We start from the raw sequence: 24,207 nt of genomic DNA on the forward strand, positions 1-24,207 counted from the left end.
AGCAGTAACATCCAATGTGGCAGACACATGTACACATAACATCAACCAAAGTTATATAACCTGCAATTACAATATATCGCAATATATGATTCATCAAAAATATACAAAATACACAAAAAAGAACAAAGAAAACTGCTACTAATTGACTTAATAGTATCCAAACATTAACGTAGACTAGAGCATGAAACATTGTCATTTAGGCCTTTAGGGGAAATAGTGCCCAAACGAAATATCCAGCGAGCATCACATCTCAATAATTGTAAGCCTCTGTTACCTCCACGCATGTTAGGAACAATAGTATCAATCATCCTGTAGTGTAAAGGCCAGTACTCACTGGCAGATGTGGGGAGAGATGTGTGCTGAGCGAACCGCTCAGCACACATCTCTCCCCTCGCTCAGCACAGCGCGATGTGTGCTGAGCGTGTGGGGGGACCGGGGGGGTGCTCATTTCACCCAGCGATAGCGATGCGCGGGGCTGCGCATTGCTATCGCTGTGAGGGGTACACATGGAGAGATCACTGCTTAAAATCTAAGCAATCTAGTCAGATTGCTTAGATTTTAAGCAGCGATCGCTCCGTGAGTACCCCCTTAAGACAGTAAGCGGATGATGTAGTTCACAGAAGAGTCACGCTACAGGCTGATCACTTGTACCTATGATCGCTTGTACCGCTACAGGCTGATCGCTTGTTCATATATAGGTGTCCTTTAAAGAATCCTTTTGAAAGCTTTGCACATTTGTTTGCTGTACAAGCACTTTTGACCCATTGTGAATCTTACTGTGGAGGTTTCCATTGCCAAATTTTTTTCCTGTTGTACTATTATGATTAATTTTTCTAGATACATTTTTGCAAGTTCCACCAAAGCTATTTGGATGTAAAGCTTTTTAGCATATTCAGGTGCTTTCAAGGACACCTATATATGCACAATACCGAGTAACAGATGAGCTGCACCAAAGCTATTGGGATTAAAAACCTTAATTGTTTTTTTAAAGACATATTAAGGTTGCTGCATGACCATTGGTATATTCAATTTCAACTTCAGTTTTGGTCCTGCCTGTATTACAGGTTGAGTATCCCTTATCCAAAATGCTTGGGACCAGAGGTATTTTGGATATCGGATTTTTCCGTATTTTGGAATAATTGCATACCATAATGAGATATCATGGTGATGGGACCTAACTCTAAGCATATAATGCATTTATGTTACATATACACCTTATACACACAGCCTGAAGGTCATTTTAGCCAATATTTTTTATAACTTTGTGCATTAAACAAAGTGTGTGTACATTCACACAATTCATTTATGTTTCATATACACCTTATACACACAGCCTTAAGGTCATTTAATACAATATTATTAATAACTTTGTGTATTAAACAAAGTTTGTGTACATTGAGCCATCAGAAAACAAAGGTTTCACTATTTCACACTCACTCAAAAAAGTCCGTATTTCAGAATATTCCGTATTTCGGAATATTTGGATATGGGATACTCAACCTGTATTGAATTACCCCTGATGAAGTCGATAAGATGAAACGCATAGGGTTTGTCAGCCACGAGTTATTAGTCCAGTTTGTGAAGATTCTCCCTTTTGAACTCACACCTTGATAAATTGAGGGAGGATCTAACTTGTCATCATCATATTATGGACATTTCTTACTGATACACAAATGTTATCTTTGTACAACTTGTTAATGTATATGTTTAAAACCTGCGTAAATAAACCAATAATTGGTACTAACTGGCCTTGGGCTTCTTGTTTTGGGTGATTCTCTGGTGAGGGGATATCTGTTTCAGGACCCTGGGAAACATTATCTTTAAGAATTCTCCAATTTACAGTCTATACCTATTGCGTCCATCTTGGAAGAATTTATGAATAAACATTCAACGAATATAGCGCACTTGGGAATTGTATTTATTTTATATATATATATATATATATATATATATATACAATCCTCTGTGCAGTCCGGCACTCACCTCCCCCAACAGGCTACTGGCTCTGGTGCCCTCCTTAGAGGTGTTTAATGCCTCAGTATATGCAGAGAAGAAAGGCGGCACTCAGAGACTTGAAAACCTTCAGGGTGCGTCCCCCGAAATGTTGAAGTGATTAAACACTTGATGGTTTCCTTCACCTTTATTTTCAAGTCTCCGAGTGCCGCCTTTCTTCTCAGCATATATATATATATATATATATATATATATACACAGAATTATTCACACTCTCTGCTTAAAAGTTTAAATTTTGCTGATCTGTGGATATCCCTAAAACTGCAGGAAGATGAGAGAGGAGGCATCTACAGCCCTGCCTTGGTACTACAATGAGACATTGCAGAGTTGGGGGCAGGGTGGCCACACCACAGGCAGTAAGCTGCACAGAAAGGGAGCTAATAGAGGCATGCATCTGAGTGTGGGGATGGCCCTTCTGCACTGATGAACACTTGGATATGTCACATGTCCAGGAAGTGCACTGTAGTCTGAGCTCAGTCAGCAGCAGCAAGAAAATACATAGGGATACAGGTAGGAGACTCAATCAACACTGTAGATTAGTGTAGTTAGAGGAGAGTTACAGTGACTAGGATGCTAGATAGGCTTCTAGCATTCATACCCATCCCCAAGTGTGCCTCCCCTGCCATTTACCTCTCCACACATCATTGTTATATATATATATATATATACACACATATACATATATATATATAATAAATACACTTCTTAATCCATCACTCTTGCTCCACATGCATAGAAATGCACTTGTGCACTCTTCAAATGTATACATACAGCCAAGTTGAATAGGGGGCCCTCCAGGTACTTGTATATTAAACAAACACACTGCTCACCACCGCTATCAACATTTCAGCTTTTACTCTTTTGTCGGGATCATGATGAATGAGTAAAATTTAAATCACTGATACAGACCTGCGGTGGAGAGCAGTGTGTTTATCTAATAAACAGTATAAGTCCCTGGAGTACCACCTACTCCACTTGGCTGTGTACATATATATATATCTATATATATATATATATATATATATATATATAAAATAATTTCCACATTTATATTTTTAAATACTTTTGTCAATTTACTTATTTTTGAATTAGTTATTCATGTTGACAAAGTCAGTCTTAAAATGTGGTGCAGGCAAATTACCTTGCAAACTTTAGACTCTCCCTTTTTTTTAAGTGAGGGTTTTAAAATTATTAAAATTACAGGTGTACTGTACATATAGTAAATGTGCAGTCTTCTTATTGACTCACAGTCATGGTGGTGTCTGTTTTATAGCTGAAGATATGGAGACAGGAAAGTGACAGATGAATATATAACCTGTCACTTTTTTATCTCTCCTGCTCTTTTTAATCGTCAGTCACATCCTTATCCAGAGCTGAATTTGACCATTTTATTTCATCATTCTACATGTGAAAAGGAAATACCTCAAAAGCTCCATATTACAAATGGTCCTTTGCTGCTTAGAACAAGCCATGAATTTGAACATTTTTTACATTGCTATAAAGTCAGTGTTTTCTTTTGCAGAACCATTCATCTGTAATGGGAAACATTGTTTACACTCCCTAGATATGTTTAATTTTCCATGTCATGAACCTTTCTATTCTGTGTTTCTGCAGATTGTAGGAGTGTTGCTTAATTTACAGTAAGTGTTTTTGTATGCAGATTTATTTTTTAAAATACCCAAAATGTTCAGTACAATAACATGGCATTATATATCCCGTAATGACTATCAAGACCAGCTAAAAAGAATACGTGGCCTAAGGTGACTATGAGATGTCTTGCCTAAATTTCTACAGATAATATTTAATTCTGGCTGTTCTACTCATTCTTCGTATGGGAGTTTCTGATTTTCATGGTTATAAATATACATGAGTGTTAAAATTTTTGTAAATGTACTGTATAGAGATGTAAATTTGAGACATGTTAATGTTAGTAAATATTAATCCATGGTTCTTGGTATTTCTCAAGGAGCACCCGTAGCAGATACGGTAAAAAGTGACATGACCATTTTTGTAGTTTATTAAATTCCACACACTGGAGATACAATCCAAATTTTGATCTGATTGTCCGTTTGGGCATTTTTGTTCATTATGTCATTATGTTAACCCCCCTGTTCTTCCCCATAAGGGTGGTTTATTCATATTCTAATTACGTAATTTTCCTATTTCCCACCTGAATAATACCTACTTTCAATTTCAGCTTCCTATCATATCGGGAAGTAAGAGAATTATTGATGAGTCAGTCAGTGAGTGTGATAAGGTAAAAAGTGACAGGACCATTTTTGTAGTTAATGAAATTCTACACACTGGAGGTGCAATCCAAATTTTGATTGGATTGTCCATTCAGACGTTATCATTCGCTCAACACAAGCCTCTTATCGGTAATGATGTCATTATGTCAACCCCCTTTTCATACTATAGGATATATTATTTGAACTCTGTGTAGTGTGTTGTATAGTAAAGCAATATGTCCTTGATATTCATGGTGCATTTAAAAGGACATGTTTTAAAAGGATGTGCTTTAATCAGCATAAATATGATTTCCACCATATATATATATATATTTATATATATATCCCAATGTCCAGAAAATAGCTGGATATACAACATCCCATTTAGGGTTTCATGCTGATGGAATTCATGTCTAAAGTGCAAATGAAAAATTCACCCTGAAATGTTTTTTGCTGCCAGAGCTGGCCATACTTTAAGATGCGTGCAAGTCTGAAAGTGTAGCATACTGTTTGACCCTGGCTTTTTCATGGAGAAATCAGTAGTACAGTATGTTGAATTGCCTTGCGGGCTTCTCATGTATTGGAAATTCAATGAAAACTGAGACACCACAGAAAAAATCTTAAGATTATCCTGCTGTGTCCCACTAATTGAATAGTTCAAAACAGTGAGACATTTTTCCATTACTGATAAACGCTTAAATATAGTCCATAATTTACACATAATAAGAAAGGATTCCCTTTCTTGCCAACTCATAGAATTCTTAGTGGTCAATTTAGTTAGGAGTGAGTTGGGTCCAGTAAGCTATTTTCACTGCAAATTTGCACAGTGATTTGCATTTGCAATTCAATTACAAACTCGAACTGCATTTTCTCTGCAAATACATATTTTGTTGTGTGCACCCACTGAGTAGGTGAAAGAGTAGGGAAATCTTTATTATATCTTTAAGATAAAACCAATGTCAAGACACAGTGTATAACCTTTGGTATGCCCCTACCAATGAATGATCATGCACTGGAGTTTAAACAGTATCATTTATCCAATAAAGACATGTCAGTTTTCAGATTATTTTCTGTGAAAAGCTCAATAATGGGTTACATGATGTGGGACAAGTATATTGAGGTGCTGTATTGATGGGAAATAGATTTGTGAACTTGCACATGGGATGTAAAAGTGCTTTTTTAAACTTTTTACAAACTTGTATAACAACACTGATAAAATATTTTTCTGACATGTTTCTGTAAAGTTTCATTTGCTGAAAAAAACAGTTGCATGGAGGGTACATACTGCCTGCATTTGCATGTAGCTCATAAATGGTGGACAGCTTTATTTTTACACAGCTATTTAGATTTGAGTTCGGACATGCCCCTCTCACATCTAATTATTGATACCAATTTAAATCTCCCCCAACCACAGTGGTTTTACCAGGGTAAAAGTTACTTTCTTTTGCTTTGCTCCTTACTCAGAATCAGCCCAACAGTGTCTGTAATCACCAACTGTCCAAAGCCTGGAGATAACATCATGCCTATTATCAACAACTGCTTGGAATCATATACCAGTGTTGTACCCATGGGCTGATCCAGAAGAAAATTACAGGGGGTCACGATAAGGGAAAGGGGAAGGTTAGCAGTACTAAGCATATTTGAATGCACTGTATCTATGAGCACTCCCAAAAAAGGAGTGTGGTCTCACTACAAAGGGCAAGGCCTCGCAGTATATGCCATCCATAGCACACTACCCCCCGCTCCTTCCATGTCCACAGCACACCATCCATATCTACCTTCTGTTTCATGTTATTATAAGTCAATTTCACTGAATAATATATCTGCACTTTATAAATAATAATAACAACAATAATAATAATAATAATAATAATAATAAAAAAAAAAATTCTGAATCCTCCTGTGAAAGAGCATAACCTTTATTTGTTTCAAAAGTGTTTATCTATCTCCATAGTATTTATATTGCTGCAACATTTACAGTGAGATATTCTTAAAAGGTGTGTTGCGCAAAAGTGGCATGTAAAATAGCATAATATGTTTGGCCAGCACATTATAAACCCAAATATTAAAATCACACATTTACCAGCATGTATCCTTTAAACAGACACTACCAGACATGCACCAGTGACAAGGGTGCATTTTTAGTCATCATGGAAACTGTTTTTTGTACAGCCCTTCTACATGTGTGTACCAGAAAGATGTAAGGGTGTTGCGTTTATGGTGGTTCTCCATTTAGATGGGATGCGTTGTTATGGGGTGAATTTTGTATATAATTGGTGTGGTGCTTTTATTGTCTTTTTGTTCTCCAGAAGCTTCTTTTTACTTTTTGTCCTGGTATGCAGTGTATGCACATGGAAATCCAATACATTGCATGCCATTTGTTTGTTTATTGAGCCTCTCAAATTACAGACAATATTGTAAAAGATGTGGGAGTTTTAAAAGACAATTATAACAATAGTAATAATAATAATAATAATAATAATAATAATTATTATTATTATTATTATTATTGTAACTTGACAATGCACATGTAAATTTGGGATGCATTCAGCATACAAACATTTGGAATGTCAGCAGTTTGATCCCGAATGTAAGTATGCCAGGGCTAATTAGTTGTGGTGTGTGTGTGTGTGTGTGTGTGTGTGTGTGTGTGTGTGTGTGTGTTTGTGGGGGGGGGTAGGTTTAGGCAGTATAAGGGAGGTTGGGGTTAAATTGTGGGGGGGAGGGTTAGGCACCAAAAAGGGAGGGTAAGGCTTAGGCACTAAAGCGTTATGCTTAGGGTTACGCTGCAGTGGGGCTTAGGGGTAAGCTGCAGGCAGAGCCGGCCCTAACCAATATGAGGCCCTAGGCAAGATTTTGACTGGTGCCCCCTAGCACTGCCACTAGTTCCGCCTCTGACCCTGCACCCCTTTCCCAGACCATCACCCCTCACCCATAGCAATCCTAATTTTGGTGCTCCTACCTCCTATATTTTAAGTAGAAACAATGCACACATTCGGCGCATAGCTCAAAAAGGGGTGTGTTCTTGCTAGGAAGGGGCATGGCCACACAATAGTACCCCCAATTCAAATTATGCCATACAGTAGTGCAACTTTATTCAGATTTTATCATGCGATAATGTCCCTTATTCACATTACATCACACAGTAGTACCACTTTACCTTATATACGTTATTCCTCACAGTAGTGCCCCTTATTCACATTACATCACACTGCATTGCTCCTTATTCACATTACACCACACCATATTGCTCTTTATTCATATTAGGCCACACAGTAGATCACCTTGTACACATAATGACGCACATTAGTAATGCATTTATACACATAATACCACACAGTAATGCCCCTTACACATATAACACACATTATTAATGCCCTTATAAACATAATACCCTTTACACATTATGCCAACCTTTATTAATGCGCTTATGCAAATAATGTCTCTTATACATATGCCGCACATTACTAATGCCCTTATACACATAATGACACACATAGTGCCCCTTACACATATGCCGCACATTGTTAATGCATTTATACATATGACACACATATTGCCCCTTACACATATGCCAAACACTACTGCACAACCAACCCACCCGCACACAGCACTCACACGGTCACTAATACTGTGACCTCTGCCTCTGCTTGGATACAGATATGTCCTCATACATCTTGCCTCAATACGCCATGCAGCAGAAAATGACTGGCAGCTCTGCAAACGTCTGGTGCCTTTTTTGACAAAAATGCATCTTATTTGCATTCCTATATAGCTAGGATGCACAAGCAGCTTCTGCTGATTAAAATGATATGCGGCATGCCTATAATCTGTGTGTGACTGTGGCTGTATCTACACACAAAATGCTATGTTACAGTGATTTCCAGGAATACACTGTAATGTCGCATTTCATATGCAGATACAGCCGCAGTCACACACAGAATATAGGCATGCTGCATATCATTTTAATCAGCAGAAGTTGCTTGTGCCCCTAGGCATTTGTCTAGTTTACCTATGCCTAGGGCCGGCTCTGGCTGTGGGTAGGCAGGGTTAGTGTTAGGGGGTAGGGAAAGAGGGTTAGAATCCTTACCTAGCAGGAATTTGTGTGTCTTCTGACTGGCGGCATTCCAAGTGCCGGCATATCATACCACCCTGTAAATTTATGTGCAATAAAGGATTAATTAATCATATTTTTAATGCATCAGAGTATGCATGCTATTAGCTGAATTCCATTAAACATTGCTCTATTATTTCATTTTATTTTATTGTTTTACTTTAGGCTCCCAAAACACTTTGATACTGTAAGTATTTGATCTTTTTATTTTAAGCCAAAATGATTCTTACTTATAGCTCACAGCCATGGTTAATATATGTTTATTATTTTTATTTTCCCTTTCTTATAATGTAGCTTGCTTCTTTCCTCTTCTTTTTCTTCTTATTTATTTTGATATTGGGCACCTGGAGTTTTACTACTCAGCTTCAGGCATAATAGTGATTTGTGAGTATTTCTACTGAATTTACCAGCGAATGTTTTTTCTGGTGTCTGTAGTTTATAAAATAATGTTCCATTACTTGTACATTCCTAAATAAGATTGAGAGAGGAACATTTCACAGCTTTAAACTTAACAGGAGATCCCAGTCCCCGTATGCTGTTTATGGCTATATGTAGACGCAATGGAATAGTATATCATGTAAGGTTTTATTACTGCCAATATGACTCAGAAACATTACAGATTATCTCTCAGCACGTAAGAACTTTGTTAAGTTTGTTATCAATCTTCTACTGTATTTGCAGTGTTGTGCAACCTGTGTTTATTGGCTTCCAGCGCCTGGAACATGGAACTCTTTTGGTCTTAATTATGAACATAGTACTGTATGCATACTGTAGATAAAGTTCATAGAAACCAATCAGACATTTTGTTACTTTTTCTAAATTGCAGTTTGACTATGGTTGCTATTGGTTGCAGTACATTTATACACACTTCACCATATAGTTAAATAAGCATTACTTGTCTGCAAATCATAATTGTTTTACTTTAACTCTTAAAAAGGGGATGCGGTTATGCAGTCACAATACCAATGCTGGGATCCCAAACACTGACTAGGCAACCAGTCAACATGCCGACCAACAGGGACTATTCCCACTCGCCACCCCGCTGACCATCTAGAAACCAGGTTCCAGGCATCGGTATGGTGAGCGGCAGTCCCCTGATCGCAGATCATAAGAACCCAACCCTTAAAAAAGACTATACAATATTATATATATAATGTATAATAGCTTCACTTTATGTAATTTGAATTGTTTAGTAAAAAAAATTACATATTGCTCTTTATAAAATAACAATTTGTGTATATGTATATATTTGTCATTATTTAGATCAACCATGAATAAAGTTGAGCTCTCATAAAATACATAGAAGGTAATTTATTTACCACCGAAAAATTTCTGGCTGAAGAAAAATAGGGGCTTTTACCGTGATTTTTGCCCGATGAACATTATCGGGTAATTCCATTGTAGCCTGTTTTTTTTTCTGGTGAAAACACATACAATATGATACAGGATATGTTCCTGAACTCATGTTTCCATTGCCATGTTCACTAAAAGACTGGGATTTTTTTTTCTCCTGCCTCGGTCATGTGAAAAAAATCCTTGATGACTGCTGGCTTTCGGGACTAATTGGATAGCCCCCAGGGGATCAATTAGCTATGATAATTCACCGTGGCTAATTGAATATCCCCCTTAGTCTACAGAGCTAGTGAAATAGTGCCTACAAATAAAAAATAACATATTTGTATATCTGTAACATGCAATAAGAACAATGGCATACAAATATTTGTTTTGTTTTTTAAATCCATATTTCTCGTTAAAAAGTCTACATAGTTTACAATGTTATAAAAGCACTTTGTTTGCATTTTAATAAGACATAGAAAATTTGAATAGCATATGTTTTATTTTTTCTTTAAATAAAATGTTAAATGTAAAGCGACTTTTCTCATTTATTTAGATTTTTATCTGTAATTTATTTCCAACATGCAATGGTACAGAGACCAATAAAATTGTAAACACCAAATTGGATACTTAAATATAAACCAAGTCATTTACATTTTATTGACAATTGAAAATGATTTTGTTGTGATTTGCATGGGTAGGTAAATGAACAAGGGAATGAAGTATAAATAAAAAAATCTGGCAGGCAGGTCTCAATGTTTTGATGTTCTTCCATTAAATTCAACACTTTTCGATGTTTACTACCTTGGAGAGCTTTCAAATTTCAGAGCATGCAATGGAAACAGTTTATTTTACACACCTTTTTACAGCTCTGATAACCCTTTTATTAATCAATGTACACTGAATTTAAAATCATTACTATCTTCCAAGCATGTAATGCAATCCTGTAATACAATATTTATGTTAATGTAAAAATTACTGTACATTTTTAAATGAAGCTATTTTTACAGAAAATAAGCCATATTGCTCTTGAGGTTATTTCTTTATATTACATTCAATGGGGATTCTGTGTTCCCCTGGCAAACATTTATGCTTTAACAGTGCTTCAGCTGTCAAATCACTGAATACAGCACTTTCACAGCTATAGCTTGTGCGCAATGACTTTACAAATAGCATAGGAGCATAACACACTGTATCAGTTGCAGGTGATACCAACATCCATCAGTGGTGACCAGCATTCATAATTTTTTTTTACTGTAACAGTCATTGAAATGATCATCTTTATAACCAGTTTCCTAAAGCGAAAACTTTTTTGCTGGTCAATTGTCTCAGTCCTTATTTGACGCTGCTCACTCATGGAGATCACTAGTTAATGTACCACAGTTCTGGTTATGTACATTAGGTAACTGTCAGTTTAATGCAGGGGTATAGGGAACCAGGTCAGGCCCCAGTAAGAAAATATGAATCATCTGTATAGAAGCACATGCTGATTAATAGGTATGTTAGCAAATACAACATTTTCTACATTGAGCCCTTCTAGGTTTCTTAGAGGAGCATATTCTCCTTTTGGAATTAATGTGTTTTCCCATGCATTTACTGGGAACTTCAGGAACAATTTGGTTTCCATTACTAATTCTGCTACTATGGACTTACTGAAATATTTTTAAATATCTTTTTATTGTCGTGGTCAACTTAAACATACAGTAAAAATACATGACAATAATGCAAATAGTATCCAAAGGGTACTGGTACATACTGTAGTCATCATGGGATGTGCAAGCCACCTTTGTGTATTTCCAGGAGGAAACTGGGTCAACACAGTATGCAATAACTGTCAGGTACATGAGCAATAATTAAAATACACAAATGCACATAATCTAATGAGGAAGAATATCAGATGAACAGGAAGAATAAATAAGAGAAAAAAAGGGTGGGTATGGGGAATCCCTTCCAGTTCATATGGCTAAACATCACATAGAGGGTGGCCACAGTGTACGTTCCAGTATTACTGAAACCTTTTAAGACTCTAGTCAGTGTTCTAGTAGTTGCATTTCTGGAGGATAGGATGAGACTAAGTCAGAAACACAATGAACAAGACCCTCATGGGCATGTCTACTGTCATCAAGATGGCTATTATAATGAGAGGAACATGCCCATAGCATGTGGTGTGAAGGATTGAGCAGTAAGTTATTTGTGAGCTAGAACATGTACAGTATGGCTAGGTAAGCTATGACAAGATATCAAAGTGACTCTACAAAGGAAGGAAGGAAGGAAAGCACCATCATGAAGAAAAAAAATTTTCTCTGGACATCTGGACAATGTTTTACAAGCGTATTAACACATAAGTACATGATTTTGGAACACCTGTGTATCTGGCATTATATCACAGCTGTGTCTTGTATCCTTTTTTGCCAGTTGTTGCTATCTGCATTTAATCTTTTGTATAATAAAGACTTCACAATTCTGCCCTGTCTTCTTTTATTCTCCTTCTTTTAAAGTGCTGTGTAAAAATTGTGCAATATAAATAATTGTTACTGATTATAGGATATGGATTCAATACAAAAAATAATAGGCTAGAAAAAATATTTGGGGTAATATTTGGTAAATCTAATAGAGGGAGAAACACTCATGTTAAAGATAAACTCCAATCAAATTGTAACATTTAGTATTGAGTGAACTTCAAAAAGTTATAATAAAATAGTCTGCTCTGCTTACCTGAAATTGTCATGGTCTGTGGTCCTTTGCCTCTGTGCATCTCTACTGTAAATTCTCCATTAAATTTGTAGTTTGAGTTTTTGCTGTTGTTTGTTAGTGTCAAAAGACATCATTTTTAGGTATTCAAGTAAACTTTTATTGCTGTTAGTTTAAATACCTGCAATGTGTACCAGAACAAATATTAAAATACCTTCTTTTAAATAAAATATTAAGAAAACTTGTGTTACATATTCATTAGGAGATGCACAATGTTTCCTCAACATATTAGTATTCATTATAATAAAAAACATGTTTTGCAACATTATGTAACAAAACTCTCTATTAAATTGTCATGTCCATCAACAATAAATATGACCTATAAAATGCATTGTTTCTTGGGAGGAAAATCCCTACCAAATTATTCCCTGCTATTTGTTTTCAAATAGCTTATCCTAGACATATACAACATTTTTGGAGGATGCTCATCTTGGGTAGAACCCAATATTAATGAGGGAGCTTTAACATTGGTAAATAAATATTTCCCTTTATTGATGGAAATTATGTTCTGCTTCGGTAGAACAATTTAGTGATATTTTCAGTCTTGAAAAAAATATTACCTTATTCTGGCACAACTGATTTTTATTTCTGTACAGTACTATACTATTCACATTTATTTAATTATTTATAAAGGGCACAGTAGGTTAATCTGGTTTGAATATTTAAGAGCAAAATTGTTACTCTCATATGAAATACAGTAAGTGCATAATAAATAAATGTTTGCAGCTAATGCACCATTATGCCACATCATAAATTATAATACAATGAATTCATGATTAAAATGATAAAAGCAATGCTTAAATAGACTTTCTTAGGAAAAAGATGAATAGAGACAAACACTATTACAGTAGCTTAATTTCATATATCCTCTAAAATTTGTCAATTGTATTTCAGTAGACTGTATGTATCTTCAGGGTATTAAATGACTGAAATTAGATTTGTGAGCACAGCCTGAATTAAAGACAATGACTCAGAAAAAAAGGGAAATTATTATCTTGTTTTATCATAGTCTTTAGAAAAAAAAATACTATACCATTGTTATTGCCACATTAACTTATTTTAAATAACAACATCCTAATTGCAGAGTCAGACATAAAAATAAATGTGAACCCAGTCACTTTTTGGAAACACTCTTATATGTGATGTATGATGAGTTATAATTGCTAAAACATGAGTGGAAAGGGAGCAATACATTAGGTGATAAATGATAGGTGACCCTATAAAGATTTGAAGATGTAACATGACTTATATGTTTTGAGTAAATAAATTACATATTATGAGTTAGAAAAGTAAGTGATTTGGGCTGAAAGTTTTTATCTAATTTTTATTCAGGTATTCCCACCATGTGAAATGCATGTTAAAAAATGTATTATGTTGGAACCAAATGTTTAATATAACCTCATAGGAGAAAAATATATTTATTGTGGGCAATGCATTTCATACAATGGGAAAAATAGATGCTGCTTCATCATCATGTTTAAGAATGGAACTCCTAGATGTTTTATTCTTAAACTACAGTATTGTGAACTCCTTTTAGAAAAATTAGATGAAAATTATGTCTCATGTTTTGTTCATAACTGTTCTCTGATTGGCGGAAGTCTACACCACGTTGAATGAGCTGCTCTATTAGTAACACGTTTGCTACTTAAAATAAAAAATAATAAAAATTGAACTCCAGAGTGGTTTCATTACATTGTATTGTACCTTGAAGAAATTTTCTAATCTCATTTATTGCTCTCCCCTTCTCACTTAACAATAATACCTCATAACTCATTCTTCAGAATTTGCCAGCCATTGCTAATCAGTCATCATATAGACCTTATTCAGCTACTCATTTGTCTTCTTTTCTGAATCATAACATCCCCCTTATTAGGGCCTACTCATTTTTCATGAATATTCACTCTTTGTTCATCACATGTCACTTATACTCTCATAATTATTGATTCTAGTGAATTATGTTGCCCTAAAATAAAGTCTTTACACCGGTGAATTCAGTTAATTGAGGGAAAAAAACCTAAACCTTGTTTGCTTTAAGGGTCATTTGGTCTTTATTGACAGAATTCAGAATACTCATACTGTGACGTCAAATTCCTCTTTTTAATCACCATGATAACCTGCATATACTGCTCTAGCTGGAAGGCAAAAAGTTGAGCTCTAAACAGTAAGAAACTCTGAACAAGTATATAAATCCCCAAGAAATGAATTCCTAAATTTTAGGTCCACCAAATAATTTTACATCCTTGTCATGATTCAGACAGATCACTGTCAAGCTAATAACATCTATCTAACAAGTATCTTTTTATTACATTATTTAGCAGTGCTCCTAATGGAATAGTACAGAACAAAAGTGAAATTTTTACCAAAAAACACATATTTACTGTTTTCATTCTTATTTACAGGACTTACCGAATAAGTGGTATCTGGTTAACAGATCTCTAACCTTTTATTTATATATATTTGTCACAATTAGAAAGTACCCCACTGCTATTTTGACCAAAATTAAGTTAGAAAATGCAGTTGTTATTGACATCAGATATATCTAAAAGGTTACGTAATATATAATGTTGGCATATTTGATTAATTATTTGATTTAATTAACATAATGAAATACACATATATTCATTTTTGCAGGATTAGAACGGATTGGAAGGGATTCAAGTTATGAACAAGAAGGCAAGGTTCAATTTGTGATTGATGCAGTGTATTCTATGGCTCATGCTCTCCATAAAATGCACAAAGATTTCTGTCCTGGCTATGTGGGACTTTGCCCAAGAATGAAGCCTATCGATGGTAAAGATCTTCTCAGTTATATTCGGGCTGTGAATTTTAATGGTAAGTTGATGAAATGGACATAAGCAGTCCCCCCCCCACACACACACACTCAAAAAACTATTAAAATAGATATATCTTTATTTATTATAATAGTAATATCATTATTTATTATTACTTTGCACAGTGGGATAATGGAGCTATAAGTGTAGGTTTTAGGTTGCTTTGTGTGTCACGTGCAGTTGTCTGGGCAAGAGACCAATTAAACAACAAAAGAATTAACAGAAATTCAAAGTTATGACTTATGTACATATTTCAGTTGCTGTGTAATCTATATCTACTGTATATGTATCTGATGAAGGACAGTTCTATCCATTAATATAGAATGTTAAACTATTAAAGTAATGTAGAAAACAGGTTAAATTAAAACACTGCTCTCAGTTGTGTTAAAAGGTTGATCAATTCCTGTATGAATAATAATTTGGTTTACTGTAGTCCATTGTGTCTTATGTAGACTATGGGGTTATTGAAATAGCTGCTGTAAATTTTCACGTATGAAAAAAGGGGGATGTTTTGTGAGTTTTTCACCTATTTTTTGGGGGGGGGAGATTCAATTATTCCCCATTTTTGTGTCTGAAAAACTACCCTTTTAGGACAAAAACACTTCAGATCCATGATAAGGTCCCGAAAAATGTGTTTTTGTGGTAGAGATTGCAAAAATGGGGCATTTTATCAGAGATTTTCTTCCACCTTCTTTAAGCAGGTGAAAAAAATGCCCAATGAATACTGGCATCAGGGCTAATTGGACAGCCCTGGGCAGGCTAATTAGCAGTGGTAAATTACCACGGCAAACTGAATATCCCTCTGTACTACATAACATGTTTACTTTGGCTATTAATATGTTAGTATGATAGGTTATGTAGTACTCTTTGTGTTTTCACCATTTATACAAACTACTGAATTGTTTTCTGAAAACAAAGTATAAGGTTATTTGTTTTAACGCACTATTCAGTAATGATATATTAAACATTATTAACCTAATTGGACTTTCAATTAATTTTTACAGTAAAGTGAAATGTGGATTTAGATTATCACAATTTATCTATAAAAATATTGTTAAATGTCTTCTGTCATAGTATATGTCAATGTTTCTAAATCAAGGAAAAATGAGCAGCACTGTTTATCACAATACACTTCATTGACCGCAGCTGGCAGCCTTGTTGAAAATGCACAAGGTCATTCTGAATTTAGCTTCCAAGGAGAAACTGAGTTTAGCTTCAGGTGAAATTACCAATTGGTTGCTATAGATATACTCCAGGTAGCTGGTTTGGCAGTCTGATTATTTAAGTTAATAAGCATTTGAAAAATCTTATTTATTTTAACTTAAATTACAGATTTGATGAAATGGGGTAAAAATAATATGATGCAAAATTTAATTGTGTTTTGAGAGAAATCTGTCAACACTGTAGTCCTTTCCACTGCTTAGCAATACTCGATAGGTAGTAAAATATAACTTTTTGCAGAATATGAGAAACTGCAGGTGAGAAAACTCAGAGGAAAACTGGACAAAAAAGTCAATTAACTCAAAACTGTGTAAAAATGGGATAATTACAGTACTGTATATAGGCAAAGGGACTTTTTCTGGAACCAGTGACCTACTATATCTTGTTTTCACCTATCTGAATACCTATTAAAGGATTAATAGAGGAATACGTGTGTGTGTGTGTGTGTGTGTGTGTGTGTGTGTGTGTGTGTGTGTGTGTGTGTATACTGTACCCAAATTTTTTTTAACATTACATGGAGAATTCTATATTATATAGAGGATTTTGATTCGTAACATGGGTTTAAGTATATGTGATCATGATGTATGCCTAAAGTATGCCTGCTGTACTGTATGTATATGCTATTAATGCTGACCTGAATGCATCTTAGGAAATGAAAATGTGGATACTACAAACAGATTGAAAAATATGAAGCAGTGTTTATATGAGTTTATGATATAAATATGAATGAAAATGTTAAAAATTAGGGAGCTGTGAACTTTACCTTGTCTCAAAAAGGGTAATTTGCTGGACAGGAGATTCACTGAAGATGGAAAGTTTCTTTTTTACTTGACTTTTATCATGGTATTGTTACTGCAGTGTTTAAGGTGATGATGATTACATTGTCCATATAGCTCTGCAGGCAAATATTCTACTGTGATCTGTCAAGTGCCACTTAACTTACAGAGCTGCCAGTATGCAGATGTTTCATACAAATACAAATTTGGGATTTATATTCAGGGAATAACTAGTGTACTCACTGTAGATGAAAAGAAGCCTACTGTATATAATTCAAGGAAAGCAAATGTAACAATAAACATGCCAACAAATTTAGATATGGAGAATGAATTTAACTTTGTTTGCTGCAGTATGAAGCCTAATTATTATACTCATAAATCAGTCTGTTAATAAGAACATTAGTAACTCAGTCAGTACTGACAGGTAATTAATAACCATAACTATCACAGCACTATCACAGTAAGTAATATGATAGCATGATATTTTATAATGATGCAAATTGTATATAAAATGCAAACTCTGAAAAGTATTGTGATTGTATTCTCAATTTTTTACTTTGACATTTATAATTTATTCCTGCGGTATCATTTATCAACATATGTTAGAAAGTGATATTATTTTTCAACAACTGCAGCAACATGCTTCTGAAATAAAACTATATTGAGAAAAGAATAACAGTTCTTATGTTTGCATGACCATAAAATACAGAAATAAACAATAACACATTCCAAATTCTATATATTGTATTACCATAAGAAAAAAAGGAATGTGTTTTGTGTATAAAATAAGTTTGTATGGCACATTTGATAGGCACATTTTTCTGTTATCCTTCAGATCTTTGTCTACTATAGTGCAGTATGTTTCTCCAATTTTAAAGTGTGCAGGTACTGTTTCCAATCAGATCATGATAATGCTTTCAGCAGTTAGTAGATTTCAGGAGATTGTTCAATTTGTGACATACATAGCACATTAATAATACTGGTGAGCTGAGCTTTATGTGGAAGGAGCAGTGTCAGAATGGGAAAAGGTGAAACACAATCTGATGTGTGGAGATTGTATTGTGAAATGTATCTCTTCATTTCATACATCCAATTTGTGTTTGTTTTGCACTAACAAACTCAGTTGCCAATCAGAAATTATACAAACAGATTAATTGTTCTAATGCAAAAATGTATGGCATCAAATTAATTAACTAATACCAATAAAAATATCACACATTTTCTAATAAGATGGATACAGATCATAGTTGTAAAATATTATTACAGCCTTCATCATGTAAGATGCAATACCAGTTATTCTATAAACAGAAACATATGGAGGAATTACTAAAGAACATTTTAGTAAGATCTATGTTTATAGACAAAATGTTGATGTCAGTACCGAGTTAACTGTTTCATAAGCTAAGATGGTAGGGGGGTGGCACAGGGAACAGGGAAGCATTTAAGATATACTATTCATCCTACTAGTTTTTATCCCTTATTAAAAGGACCTGCATATTCCTGCTGATCTGAATAGTATATATGTATAGGCAATGGTCCCAATACCTGCAGTATCTTCAGGTTAGTTTTATTAAATTGTGTTCCATTTGGAAATGCAGCATAAGTATGTAATCCATGTAAGGCCTTGTGATATAGGTCTACTGGTGATTTCAGTTTGGTGATTGGATGCCATGAACATTTCATGTACAATTTCCTACCATCAGTTAATATCTCTTTTCTAGTTACAGTAATTCTAGGCACAAGAAGGGCAGTCAACAGATTAGTAGGCTAAGGAATGTGGCAGGTGTTCAGCGGCATAGCCCCTCCTGTTGTGAATATCAGTACCTTTTTTATATGAGGCTTTGCAGCCTGGGCTGTGTGGAACTGCATTCCACTCTTATAGCCCCACTCTGTAGGGCAGTGATAGCTCCATTCTCCATTCCTGTCTGGCTGGGGGGTCTGCATAGTGTCTGGCTGACTGCCTCTGCAGCCCTTTCCTTCCTGTCCTCCCAGTGATTGATGGTGGACATCACTGGGAGGCAGGGCTTAAGTCTGACTTCAGTGGGGGAGAGGTTTAAGTCTGAGGCTGCCAGATACTATATGCTGACTGCTAGGTACTGCATCATCTGCAGCCCCTACAAGCCAGATAATGTTGCCATAATAGCAGGGGAGTGGCTTCCCATGGAAAGCACTTTCCCTGCTATTGAAGTCTGGACTGACAGGTCCCAGGAGGATAAAACATTTCCTCCTGGGACTGTCTAGCTGTGATGAGCAGGGTGTGCTTTCAATGGTAAGTCAATGTAAGTCACTGGCACAGTCCCTTTTGATGGTAGATTTAGAGATACCTACTGTAGTTGTTAGAGATAGCTAGTGGGAAGGAGCTGCAGGCAAAAAACTACAGTATAGCATATTATGACCTGGGTGCACTACAGAGGGGCAGATTTACTACATTTGTAATACAACAGTGTATATTTTATTTATATCTAAATATACATATTTACAGTTAATGGATTGCAGTTTTTCAACTGTCATTCATTTTGATCCAAGCTGTGATTGCTTTGATTGTTGTGATTGATTGTTTTAGTTTAAATGATAGGAAGCATGCCCCCTGTGCCATTTTAATGAATTGCCCAGTGCCCCATGGTGCTAGGGACCTTTGATCAGGGGCAGGATGGTTGGGGAGCTTCTTGGGAGGCAGATAGAGAATGCTGCATGGCTGCTTTAATTGTGAATTACACACAATCAGAACAGCCAAGCAGCATTCTCTACCTGCCTCCCAGGCAGCAGCCAGGCAGTGAATGTCAGCATGATGATTGGTGGATGGCTGGAGCTATCCACCAGTCAGAGTTCTGACAGTCATTCACTGAATGGAAGCATATAGAATATGGCGCCGGACCACAGGAGGGTTAAATTATGATTTTTTTTGTTATTAGTTATTCTTGTGAATGGATGGGTAGGAGGCCCAGTTAATTGCTAAAATGGCCCTGATGCCCACTGGGCAGCACTATGTATGCCCAAATTGGTGGAGCTCTGCACACAAAGATGTCTCTCTAAAAGCATTGGAGGACTTTTAAAAATGTTTTTAGGGCCACACAAAGTGTTATGTCCCTGCCAAAGTATACTATAATTATAATTGAGTTTACATTTAAAACACGTGCTCACTTGAAACTTTCACATGGAAATTCACAAACTGTATATATTTAATTGTGAACTATAAATTCAATAAGCTACTGTTGGTCCTTCATTTTTCATCAATTTAGCTTCACTGAAAGTCTGTCAAAAAGATATTTAAATTCTAGTGTGTTGAGTATTATGTATTACTTTCTCATACCATGCTGCAAGTATAACTACATACTGTATGTTAGCAAATTATATCCTTTTTTAATATAAGCTAGGACTGTTTAAAATAATAATATGGTTATTTACTTAAATGATAGAACCTCAATATGTCTTAACTAGTTTTTAACTACACTAAAATAATGACATACAGTATGCCCATCAGTTAAAGCATGATTAGCGTACTGTATATTGTGAACAATTTTGTGGATTTTTTCTATGTGTCTAAGGAAAAGCTTAAGGTCATGCAAGGTGTCACAATGCAGCCAATGTCAGAGCATTTTGGGTGATTAATTGGATTTTATGTAGTAAACTTGCAAAGCTGTTTGTCAGCTAAGCTTTTGCAGTGCTGTGTGCTATGAACTGGAATGTTACAGTTTAAAATTAGAGAGATGATCTCAGAAAACCTTAGGCATTCAGAAGGGCTAATTGTTGTGAAATTATGTTTACACTTATTGCTGAGAAAAGAGAGTGTGAGCAGTTCTGAACTTAGCATCCAGTTTCAGATGAGCTGCCACTGACTTCGTGGCTTCAGAATATATCTCTTCAAATGAAATTGCAGTGTAAGCATACTTTTTCAATGCTATAATTATAAATGTTTGACCATGTAGTGGAACACCAATAGATTACAAGTGAAGAAATCATGTTGCTATGTCTTCCTATATTTTAGTATTACACACACAACATGTTACAGTAATTTTTGTCATTTGGTACACTATACCACCTTATTAGGACAGACTACCAACTTGTAAGGACAGTGCAGAACATTTTTTTTTGTCCGAGGCAGCACATTTCCAAGAAAACTTTCTCTGGAAATGTGCATTTGAGATTTCTCTCTCCTGGGATTAACTGTATTTGTGTGTAGTGGCAAAACACTACATATATTACTATTAAAATTGATTTTCTTTTCTTCTATACTATAATAATGCATGGCACTACATGAACAAAACTAGGAGTTTCCTGGATTCCCTCTGTGATTACTTGCTGCAATAATGGGACATACAGTAGTATGAACATTAACCTATTTCGCTATACTGTATTTGGGCTAAAAATTAATAATTATATACATTTTTGGTTCAGCAAAAAAACAAAGCTAAAACATGTAAACATTAGAAGCTCAGAAAAAGGTCAAGGCTCCTGTATTATTTTAAGGACTATCAATCTAAGTACCTGATTGCTATTTAACCTCTCAGGTAAAGTTTAGTTTGTTACCGGTTAATAGGTTAACATCAACTGTGGTTTATCTCTGTCTAGCTTGAAAGGATGTTGTGTATTTATAGAGATGTGCACCAACCCTCAATGTTTTGATTTTGGATCTGTATTAACTTTGTGTTAAGGTCCCTCACGTGTTTTGGTTTTGGATTTTTTTTGTTTCTCAAAAGTTGATAAAAAACAACAAAAATTGCATAATTTGTTCCTACAGTATTTGTAACCTTAATAACATTATTTTCCAGTAATTTCCACTCAACATTGACCCCCGTGCAGCTCACATTTTTGTTTACCAGCACAGCTAAAGGCTAACTGGCTAAACTAAGCAACAGAGCAGCTGCACAAACAAACAGCAGTTATTTTTTATTACAAATGTTTTTGCAAAAAGTTACAAATAATGATGTGTATGACCTACTACATGAGTTTAAGGGGTAAATTTAATAAGGTGGGAGGTTTTTTAGAACTGGTGATGTTGCCCATAGCAACCAATCAGATTCTAGCTATTATCCTCTAGAAGCAGGTAGAACAATGTTAAGTAGAATCTGATGGGTTGCTATGGGCTACATCACCAGTTCTATAAAAACTCCCACCTTAGTAAATGTACCCTTAAATGTCTACACAAGAAGAACCAGTTTTGGAACAAGGTGGATGATCTAGAAAATAGATCCTACCAAAACAATAAAAGATTGGCGGGCCTACTGAAGAAAATTAAAGGAGCAGCACTAGCACATTTCATGCATAACACACTCTTAGTAATAGAGTAAACTAGCAGAAACATTGTCATCAACAGAGTTCATAGAGTTGGTCCTTTAACCTCCTCCCCTTCTGCATGCCACAGGGTAATGATTTTCAAGTGTCTTAATTATATTCACAAATCGGCCATATGACTAGTGTCTCACAAGTTACCTGATCCTCCATTGGAAGGACAAAAACTTAACATATTTCAAGATTACTCTATTGAACTTTCTTGAGCGCAAAAATTATTTTCAACTTCCTGCTCCCAACTGGTGAAAGAAAACCAAATTCTCCCCGATGCACTCGGCGGCTGAGAATTTTTGATGACTCTTCATTTAAAGATTTCAATCATTTGTCTGATGATGAAGTGTTCCTCAAAAAATGTGGATAAAGATACAGATAGCTCAGATCTGTACCTTGTGCCCGCATCTCCACACTGAATCTGCAATCAATCCTTGATGCTAATTCACTAATGTCACCAAAATTTTTTGCTGAGCTCTCTGTTTTGCAATGTTTTCTGCTTAGTGACTTCTTATCATGCACATATATATATAGTTCTTCCTCTGCATATGTCTGGTATTTCCATGATGTTTTACCCCTTCATTTACAGGACTGTGGTGAACTATTTGAATATTCATATTCATGCTGCAACTTTGTTACCTGATACTTAGGAGACATTTCTTGTTCACACTAATATTTGACCTTAACCAACTCATTTTGTGTATCACATTAATACCTAGGTTGATTTAGTTCTTGGAGCTCTATTACAATAACATATGGTGTTCTTCATAATCAGTTTTCTCCCCAACCTATGTTATGACAAGGATATGCTGGTAGTTTCAGTTAATTACTTTGCTAATATGTTTCCAGTTATTTTTCTTTTGTTGTTCTTTGTTTATTTTCTTTTTTATAATACTTTATGTCTAAATGCTTAATTTGCAGATTTTTTTAAAGTGTCTATTAGGGTCTACCTTTTTAGCCTCCTTGAGTCTTTATCTATGCACAATGTTTGGAAACATTTTGTATCCTCCCTTATGTTTGTTTCTCCCTCCCTCATTTCCTACATTGAAAAGCACCATATACAATCAATGTATTCTTCATGAATGTAGATTTCTTTCCCCCTCTAATGCTGCAACATGACTGATATTAATATAGGATTGCTTAACCTGGGTACTTTACATTCGCCTGCAAAAAGGCACAAAGTTTTACTGTACCTGTCTGAGCAGAAATTGGTCTTGGTTTTCTTGCAGAAAACCCAGATGATCCCTACAGAAGCAGCTAAATTACAAATGTTACAGTGATCTGTAATAGCAGCCTCTTCATATAATTCGAGAGCAATAGGGGTTGTTATACTTACAAGAAAACAATTACAGGTTGAAACTTTCTCAGATATATCTGACCCTGAGAGTCAGTATGTTGTGTCCACTGTTTGCAATATGTATGCCCCAACACATATTTTTGAACCTTTTTACAGAAGTTTCTTGCAATTTTAAACTCCGATTCAAACGAACAATTACATTTTGAGGATGAATTTAACTTGGTATCTTCTACTATCCTGGACAGTCTTGTGTCCCAAGTTGGTAGTCTTCAGAGACTAGAGGTCACATCCTTTGCTAAATCTTTGCATTTAGTTGATGTTTGGCATGCATTAACCCATACAGAGATGGATTACACATGTC

The 24,207-nt window shown here is 35.3% G+C and overlaps 1 protein-coding gene across 1 annotated transcript in view; it reads left to right on the top strand.

The window, feature by feature from the left end:
* Positions 1-24,207, top strand: part of GRM8 (glutamate metabotropic receptor 8) — a 1,527,000-nt gene that overhangs the window by 1,094,216 nt on the left and 408,577 nt on the right. The window contains exon 7 of the mRNA XM_063927164.1: positions 15,073-15,273. Within this exon, the coding sequence (XP_063783234.1) occupies positions 15,073-15,273 (201 nt within the window). The remainder of the gene's footprint in view (positions 1-15,072; positions 15,274-24,207) is intronic.

The sequence above is a fragment of the Pseudophryne corroboree genome, chromosome 6 (genome assembly GCF_028390025.1).
Source record: "Pseudophryne corroboree isolate aPseCor3 chromosome 6, aPseCor3.hap2, whole genome shotgun sequence".
In the NCBI taxonomy this organism is placed as follows: Eukaryota; Metazoa; Chordata; class Amphibia; order Anura; family Myobatrachidae; genus Pseudophryne; species Pseudophryne corroboree.